This window comes from Prosopis cineraria, unplaced genomic scaffold (assembly GCF_029017545.1).
Source record: "Prosopis cineraria cultivar Desert tree isolate PC_DT_omini unplaced genomic scaffold, ASM2901754v1 PC3, whole genome shotgun sequence".
Taxonomy (NCBI): domain Eukaryota; kingdom Viridiplantae; phylum Streptophyta; class Magnoliopsida; order Fabales; family Fabaceae; genus Prosopis; species Prosopis cineraria.
In genome coordinates, this window is record NW_026555334.1 from 38,364,460 (window position 1) to 38,373,452 (window position 8,993).

At 34.5% G+C, this 8,993-nt stretch overlaps 2 protein-coding genes across 3 annotated transcripts; one reads left to right on the plus strand and one right to left on the minus strand.

The window, feature by feature from the left end:
- Nucleotides 1–526: 526 nt before the first annotated feature.
- Nucleotides 527–2,327, plus strand: LOC129307157 (uncharacterized). The gene is made up of 5 exons (XM_054948039.1): nucleotides 527–673; nucleotides 1,032–1,074; nucleotides 1,153–1,244; nucleotides 1,332–1,424; nucleotides 2,059–2,327. Exons 1-5 carry the CDS (start codon nucleotides 599–601, stop codon nucleotides 2,104–2,106), a joined length of 351 nt encoding a protein of 116 aa, XP_054804014.1. The 5' UTR covers nucleotides 527–598; the 3' UTR covers nucleotides 2,107–2,327.
- A 257-nt stretch (nucleotides 2,328–2,584) lies between these two features.
- LOC129307156 (uncharacterized) lies at nucleotides 2,585–7,064 on the minus strand. Of its 2 annotated transcripts, XM_054948037.1 has the most exons (7): nucleotides 6,769–7,064; nucleotides 6,622–6,685; nucleotides 6,177–6,232; nucleotides 5,981–6,049; nucleotides 5,562–5,896; nucleotides 3,978–4,190; nucleotides 2,585–3,875 (listed from the first exon to the last, which is right to left on the minus strand). In XM_054948037.1, exons 3-7 carry the CDS (start codon nucleotides 6,211–6,213, stop codon nucleotides 2,946–2,948), a joined length of 1,584 nt encoding a protein of 527 aa, XP_054804012.1. In that variant the 5' UTR covers nucleotides 6,214–6,232; nucleotides 6,622–6,685; nucleotides 6,769–7,064; the 3' UTR covers nucleotides 2,585–2,945. The 2 variants fall into 2 exon arrangements, with proteins under 2 accessions (XP_054804012.1, XP_054804011.1); XM_054948036.1 differs by having other exon boundaries at nucleotides 6,622–7,064.
- Between the last annotated feature and the right edge of the window lie 1,929 nt (nucleotides 7,065–8,993).

Genomic DNA, 8,993 nt, shown 5'->3' on the forward strand with positions numbered 1-8,993 from the left:
TGAGGCTTATTTATAAATAAATTTGTTATATTTGGACCTATGCATAATTTTTTCTATTATTATTATTGATGATTTATTCTAGAATTTGAACTTGAAACTTTATAAGAAATTAATTAAACTCTCTCAATTAATTGAACTAAAGTGCAGAGTAGGCAAGTACTAATTAATTGGACCTTGGAGAGACAGTTGCATAATGATGTATTATCATATTATGTAATATTATCTCTAATCTTATTTATAAGTCACTTCCAGCATGTTTCATCGAAATTAATAAAAATTTTAAATCTCATTAATTTTATTTTAAATTTAACAAGTTTTTACCTTTATCTTTAATGAATATTCTTAAACTTCATTATTAATATTTTTATTTAAATTATTTAGTAGAGATAAAAATATAAAATGAAACATTAAAAATTAACAAATACTTTATAAATAAATAAAATGAAATTTTTTCTTCTCCCTCTACTTTATATATAGCATCAGATAAATATATATTAATTAATATTATTATCGCGAATAAGGACGTGTGAGGACGACTGACGCAGGGAACAGCCGGTGGTGGGGCGGCTTGTATCTAAAATCCTAGGGCAGGGCAAAAATGGTGGAATCCGTGAAACCAAATGAACTCCAAGAGACCCTAAAGCCATTTTATCAGAGAGCTGCAGAAGCAGAGGTAAGGCTTGTTTGTTATATATATCCCGCTTGTTTGTGTTTCGGTGTGATGGCAACACAGATCTTTCCGCACATTCATCTTCATCCTATCTGCCCTTTTTTGGTTAAATTTACTGTGAATCCGGGAGTGCTTTGCTGTATGCTAAGCAGTCTTTTGGGGATTTCAGCTTTGTTTTGTTTTAGTGCACTGTTCTGTGAACTATGATTCCCTTATGGCTGAAATCTGATTTGGTATCTTCTTTTGCCCCCAAAACTATGGAATGGTCTGTGCTGGAGATTTTTAGGGCTGTTTGATTGTCCATAAATTTGTAAAGTTCATCTTACAACTCTCTAACAAGCAAGCATGTGTTTTGTCGTAGGAACGTCTGGCAAGACTTGAATCTGCCTTAGCTAGTAAACAAGGTAGGTGCTAATCACTTAAGACAACGGATGGTACTGAGATATGGTCTAAATTGTAACATACATATGAAACTTTCTCAGACGCAGGAAATGAGGAACACTTCAAAAAAATTGATGATCTTCAGTCGAAGCTTGGAAAGGCTAATGCAGAGCTCGTTGCAAAAGAAGAGAAGGTTGTTCCCATTCCTAGATTTTCCACTTTTTGTATTTTAGAGAAAAGGATAATTTCATTGATATTTTAACCACATCTTAATTTTTAGGCTCAGAAGCTTGCTGCTGAAAATGAAAAGCTTCAATACCGTATAATCCATCTTTCTCGAGCACTTAAAGAGGCCAATGTGAAGTTAGAGCAAGTGAGTACTTTTTTTTTTTTATGTCTCTATCAATTCGTTTGAAATAATCATTTATTTTGATTCCTGACAACTTGCCTTGTTTGCTATCTATTCATTAAATTAAAGGCTCTAAAAGTTAGTTATAAATTAGCTGCCCCGTATGATAGTTTGGATGGGATTTCTGTTTCTACAAAATTAAGCGAGTAAAATTTCCCATAGATTTAGAGTTAGACAGAAAATAAATTCCAATCAGGCATTTATTCTAATGTCAAATTGGAACCAAGGAAAGAATGATTTTATGGAAATACTACGTATGCATGTTAGTTTCTTGTAATATTGCGACCGTAAAAGTAAAATGAAGTGAGAGAAGGTTCAGACGTAAGATCTGAACTTGGACAATAGTTGATTTTTGAATCACTTGGAATCTGCTTGATTTCCCAAAATTAATCTAGATTGGTTAGCATTTGTAATTGCATTACTACTTTTCATTCCTCTGCTGTTTCTGCTTGCTTTGTTTGAAGTAATTCCATTAGTTAGACAGGATGTTACAAAGATGGTAAAGATGGCTGATAGTCTAATTACAGAATTGAAGGAATTCTATTTTACAAAATGTTGCTGAAGTTGGAATTGTCGTTGTGTTTGTTACTGACCTCAGGTTACGACGCCGAAGCAGCTGAAAAGCATAAAATTGCAGGATTCTTGAATTCATGGGCTGAAAACTTCGTGCTTATTGGAATGTCAGATCAGACAACTTCGCTGGGTCATCTCAGATTTGAAGAACGCTGGCCTTTGGTGATACAAAATGTCCGGATTTGGGGTTTTAAAACTTCAGATATATTCTGCCTCCTAATACTTGTTTGTGCATGGTGACAAGACTTGTAAAATTTCGTCTGATCATAATCAAACAATAGGGGTTTAATTCTATTGATTTTCTTCTTATAGGGATTTTATATATGCAATAATCAAGGTGGGAAAGACACAGTCAAACAAATAATAAAAGCAGGCCCCAAAGCTAATAGCCTCAATCTCAAGCTGATGTCCCAGGACGTTGAACAAGAATAAAGGGCGTTTCCAGATATAACCCAGGCGTTTATGGACAACCTTGCATAACCATTTAACTCCAATTTTTTTTTTTTTTGTAACTTTTTATGTTTTTATTAAATTTTTAGTAGATATAGAAAATAAAATAAAGATAATTACTTAACTGCCATTTTAAAAAAAAAATTATTTCATGTTGCTCATTGCTGCCATGAGCTAATGAGCTCACAAATTTAACGGACTTTTAAGCCTCCTATGAGGGCACAGTGACTATCCAGCGCGGCCGCGGAAGAATGCGTATGTTATCCCCTCCTGTCAATGTTATCCTCTAATTACCGGGAAAAAGAGGGTTGGGGGGGAGGGGGCATTCTTCTGTACATTATCCTGTCACATTGCACCCTGATTTGCCTATGGAATGTTTATAACTACGTAAAACAAAGTCAAGCCCTTCCAAAATTTACAGAAGATCTGAACATGGCCAAAAAGATAACCCGATTGTAAAATTCAGCACCCGCCGCTGAGTCGTTCCCTTAATAGTTCAACCAAAGCTGCTTTAGTAAGTTTATAGTACCTTTTCACATTGTGCTGCTTGGCAATTGCCCTCAGGTCATTCATCTTCAAGTCCTTAAGCTTATCAAGCTGCAAAACTGAGGTCTGAGCGTCTACTTCTCTTTTCTTTTGTAACTCAGAAAATTCGCTGTCATAAGGAACAATAGCATTCTCTCCTGTTTCATGCTGGCTAGGCTGCACTTCTCTCTGGGCAATTTTCCTAACCAGGGGCTTATTTGAACGGACCTCATCAATGCTGATAATGCTGGTGCTGGATTTCTGCTGCCCCCCGGATATTAAAATTGTCGATGATTTGGGACGAAGTTTTATTGGACTGTCACTTTGTTCTCTATCAGAAAATGCAAAATCAGGTTTCCTTTTCCACTGATGTTTTTGGTTGGAAGGCAAGCTCATACTGGACTTGGTAAGATTCGCATAAGTTTCAGATTTGCGGCCACGTGCTTGTGATCTCTCTTCATCTGTCAGCCGTGATCTACTGTATGGGATGATCTTGGTTTGCAGCTTCTCAGGAACAAGGCTTGCATTTTTAGTGTTCATTGCTTGTGGAGGATTTCTATCATTATCCCCTTTCGAAGAGGACAATTCATTATCAGGAAGAAACGATTCTTGAGGATAAACCACTTGCAGAGGTTTCATGCAGTCCAAGTCTTCATCCAGAACATTTATTTCTTTCTTGCAAGCTCTTCTCTCAGATTCTGAAGCAAAATCACTTGGCTTTTGATCTAAGTCAGAATTTCCACTTTTGGATTGTTGTGAATCACTCAGTATGGAACCAAGACACTTTTCCCTGCCCCTGGTGTCGGCTGCAACCGTAGAAGCATATGTGCTATCATATTCGACAATGGCATTTCTTTCCTGCACAATCTATGAACAAATGCAAGTGACCTAAAGTAAATATCCATATATAACAGCTACCTATCCCTCAAGATAAATGGAATAAAAGAAAAACAAGAGAGCATCTTGGACCTCGGCTTCTTTTGGAGCATTTTCCAGGCATTTGCAGAAAGATAAATCAGGGACTTGACCTGTGTCTTTGGTAACAAGTTGTCTTATGTCTTCCTCATTTCCAGAAACTTGCAAATTTGATGCGTCTGATAATTTCATTCCATCAGAATGGCCAGATGCACAGCTAATAGCCCTCAAGTTAGGACCTCTTACACAAGCTTTTGCAAGCAATTCCTTGAAAGAATAACGAGTAAAATGTCAGGATCCATGACAGGTCCATAGGATGCAATATATGCAACATTCTACGTGAAGTATAACCCAAGCAGAGATAATAAATCCACCCACAATAAGCATGGAGCTCTTGAGCTTGCAACAATTAATGCAGAAATGGTTGGTAAACTTAGGCCTTTAAAGCAAAAGGAAAGCAAGAATAAACAATACATACTAGCTTTGTGCAAGATTAGAGATCTGCTACTACCTTAACCCTTTAACTGGGATATACTCTCTTTTTCTTTGAATTCAAAACTGAAAACTGCTCATACTGTCAACTGCTAGTATAGTAGGACTGTCAAATTCTAAATCTAAAATCCTTGTGAACTCAGGAATACTTAACTGTTTCTTCTCAACGGATGAATCAATAGTGCTTTTTGAGGCATCTTCACAGAGGTGCTTGATAAAAACATTTCAGAGTTAAACAAAATGCAACTTGAGTCCTCATACTGTAACAATGACACTAAAGAGGTTGTGGAAAAATAGGCAAAAGACTAACTTACCCCACGGTTTGGCTCAAATCCTTGTAACTCTTTTAATGAAGCTGAACATGATGGTTAAAAAGCAAGGAGAGAAAAAGAAAAATGTAAATAACTCTGTTGTATGCATAACACCACAAGAGGTGCAATGTCCTATATTTAAAAAAAAAATGAACTTTGAAATGAGTACATGAATAGGATGAACTCGTAAACCTAATATTACAAAATTTGTAATGTGTGCTGTCAAATGTATTTGCATAGCTCCTCTCAAAACCTAACAAAGCAGTCTATTGAAAATCTCTTTAGTACTTGGGATTTTGCATTCTCTCATATAATAGATATGACAGCAATAATCAGGGCACTAAAAAGGCTGAGAAGATCCATAGGCACCCAAAACAAATAAAGACCTTCTTAGAAAATTCAGTCGCTTTTGTTATGGTAACATGGCAGTTACTGCTCTTATAACATGCAGACTTTTTACTACAACAACCTGCTCGTATGTTTGTTCAAACTCTCTCTGAGATTGACTTTCTGTATCAACTTGACAAAAATTTGAATACACTAGCCTCCACATGCGGCTAAAGAAAAAGAAAAAACTATTATTATACATCATAAGTTTATATTAAACATCTCTAATTCATAAACCAGAAAATTACAATAAATAGGTCAAAAAGTTAAAACATGAGAAAGCAAGATATGTATTAGTGGAGCCTTCAGAATTTAGAAGAGGGCATATAGAAGAAAGCACTAAACAAAGTAAAGAAAAACGTTGATAACTGAGCCAGAAAATTGAAAGCCTCTCTGCATCAAATAAAAATTTCAATAACTTGAGGAGAAAGAAATTTCAAAAGTCAACCTGGTCATATGCATCTTGACAGTACTCTCTTTGCAAAGCCTTCAGTATTTCATGAAGTGTCTCGGCAGGTTTATTTTGTAATAATGGCTGGGTCCCACAATCATTAGCATGACCATTTCTCAAAGTCCTTAGAGAAATATCAAGCCAGTTGATCTTTTCACTCAAAGCACTAAAGCACAATTCAGACCATTTTTCATGTTCAGCACAGGCTAATTCACTCTGAAGCGATAATAAATTTTTCCCAAGTTCCTCAAGTTCGTTATCTTCCCTTCTTATTAAAATTCTCAAAACCTCAATGCAAGATTTCTCATTCAAGGCATCTTCCTCAATCACATCTACAAATTTAAGGGAAAAAAGGTAGTCAAATATAGCCTCAACGAAGGACCAGATTAGTACAACGCAAGGGAGCAAGATTATACCATAACCACAACCAAAGTAAAAGTCACATTGCCATCCAGTATATTCGGAGCAATTGCCGTCTTGCACGACTGAAACCGGTAAATAACATGCAGTATATGAAAGGGATAAGTCGCATGCAATCCAGTAAAACAATATATAATAAAGAATCGTTGCAATATGGAAGTTCATCAAAGAGATTTAAGAAGAATAGGAAACCTTGAGCATATGATGAACTCCAAAGATCCCAAGCCATGAATTGTGCTTTAACTATCCTGAAATGAAAATGTTAAGTTAAAGTATGATCCATATACAATTCAGTTTGTGGAAAAAAAAATGCCAAGGAAGATGCCAATGGAGAAGCCAACGAAATCGAACTATTTGTTAACAACAAATGCCTACATCTATATTATTTGTATGAAATTAAGGGGGAGAAAAGAAGGTAGGAAAGTAGGATGACTAAGTAGAACCAATAAATTCAGAAATATTCAAAACGTCTGAGGAATAAAGTACAAAATAGGATGTCTCCAGCACGCATCCCGTGCCAAACCCCACCCAAGCAAAGGACAATGGAGGGGTGAGGAGAAGTGAAGAACGCAAGATACTGAAAGCAACGAGACAAAGGGAAAGTGGAAACCCGATTTAAAAGGGGAAAAAAATGTACCTTGAAAAAAAATTATCCTTCTCAGAAACCTTGGAAGAACCAGACTTCCTACAGGCTTCAGGCACTGTAGATGAAGTTCAGACCAAAGAGCGAGGTAATAGGTAATCGATAACGGGACATGTAGCTTTCCGGGCAATTAAACAGTACCTCAATGGAATAAAAGATGGAAAGCTTGAGCTTCTTGAGCTGACCAAGAAGCCGCGGAAATGCTGAATGCGAAGAAAATGCGTGTCTAGGGTTTCGGGGTTTCTCAAAAGTCAGAGCCAAGGGTTAGAGAGAAACAGGTCTTTTCCAGAGCGTAGAAGGAAAGAAGCGAGGAAGAGGAGCTGTGGTCTGTGTGTACGAACAGGAAAAAGGCAGAGGCTTGAAGCGACAAACATACCGGTAATGGCAAGAAGACCCAGTGAGCTACAAAGAGGCGGTTTCATAAGGGGACCACGTGGGAATTATAATAAAAGATGAGGTGGGCCCATTCGTGGTTGACTGCGTGAGAATGAAGGACCTAGGACCGCAAGGATTCGTGAAGTGTTCTTTTTGGACTCATTTGTGAATATCAATGTCTCATGTTTATTTCTCCTACGGGATTTGCCCGCTCCGAACCTATTGGATCACGAAAGCAAATCGTCAACCCCTTTTTTGAAAGTATAAAAATTTCAACTTCTAATCACTTGTTTAATTAACATAACTTGATTAAATAACAGGAATCTTTACTATTTACATTAACATTAATTGGGTAGCAAATTTTAAAGTTAGCAAATCTTCAATCTCTTTTCGCAAGTGAAGTTGAGAACTGAGACCTTTACCCTATCCTTGCATACATTTTGCTATATTTGAGCTCGGGAAACTTATTATCATTTTTGAGATTCACATTTCAGTCATGTCTGGTATTTATTATTTTGTTAACAAACATCTTGCATAGTGCATACATTCTGCTGGTGACACTCCATTTTTTACGCCCCTATTATTTATAGGGTATAAGATGGTTTTTCTCAATAATTAGATTTTATTTACGTATTTTAAATCACAATCTCAATTAAATCAAGATGATATCAATTATGCAAAAATGATTGATTATGATTGTTTTAAACTCGATTTTAAGACTCTCCCATTTATGTTATGATTTATCTCTTTACAGGTAAGTTTAGCACTTACATTGCAATTGCATAAAAAGCAACTTTGTTTGATATTTGAATTAATGTGTTCTTATATAAATAATAATAAAATAGTTGTCATAGATTATTTTATTTTATTTTTCTAATGTTGTTGAATTAAAATGAAATAAATAAATAAAATTTAAAATTTTCGGGCAAGACAAATTAAATCTAAAAACGAGCTTATGATTATTTATGAACTTGGTGCAACATTTATTTTAATATGATATTTAGAGGTAGATTTATCATCATCATCATCATATCCAAATCATCCATATTTTTTTGGCCAATAAAAACAGTGCCATATCAGAGCGCAAATACATTGTTGCGTTTAAATGCTAATGTTTCGTGATTTTTTTGGTTGCCGTCCTCGATTAACAACATTGCAGTTGATTGACATATCAATCAATCATCAATCCAATTACAGATTTCTTGGCCTGATCAGCTCGTTACAGATAAAGACTTTCACATCACACAACGTGTTTATAATATTACTCAGGCCTCAAATCACGTGGTGCAAATCATTCAGGTGGCAATTTGGTGATAAAATAATTGAGTTTAACACAGACAAACATTACTCCCTTCATTTTAAATTATAAAAAATTTTTAAATAAAATTTTACATATTAATAAATTTTATTAAATATACTTAACAACATCATCTTTTTAAAATAAAATAAAATTTTTTAAAAATACTTATTATTTAATATATTAAAAAAAGAAAGGATGAAAATTAATTATGAAGAAAGAAAAAAGTAATATTAAAATTGATATATTTAATAAAATATTAATCTATTTAAAGTATCTTATATTTTATCATGAAAATTTTTTAAAAAAGTATCTTATAATTTGAGATAGAGGAAGTATTATTTATGTCATACCATAATTTATAAAATTTAATCTCTTATAAGCTGACACGCTTTAGTATACTCTGAAAGTAAAAGTATTAAAGGAGAAAAAGAGAAGGATGTGATTTTATTTTTCCTAGATTAAAATTTATTTTTATCTCTGAATACCTTCTTAAAGAGTATTGAACATTTTATATTAATAAATGAGACAATTTTTTTTTTCAACTATTTTTTTAAAGCAAAAAATCCCTTTCATTAGTTATCATTAACTTTGTCATCTTTTGTTAATGCAACATGTGTGTAGAGCCCATGGACATTGATATGGTCAGAGTCCTACTTATAACCTCTTTTAATATATAATTTTAATCCAATAA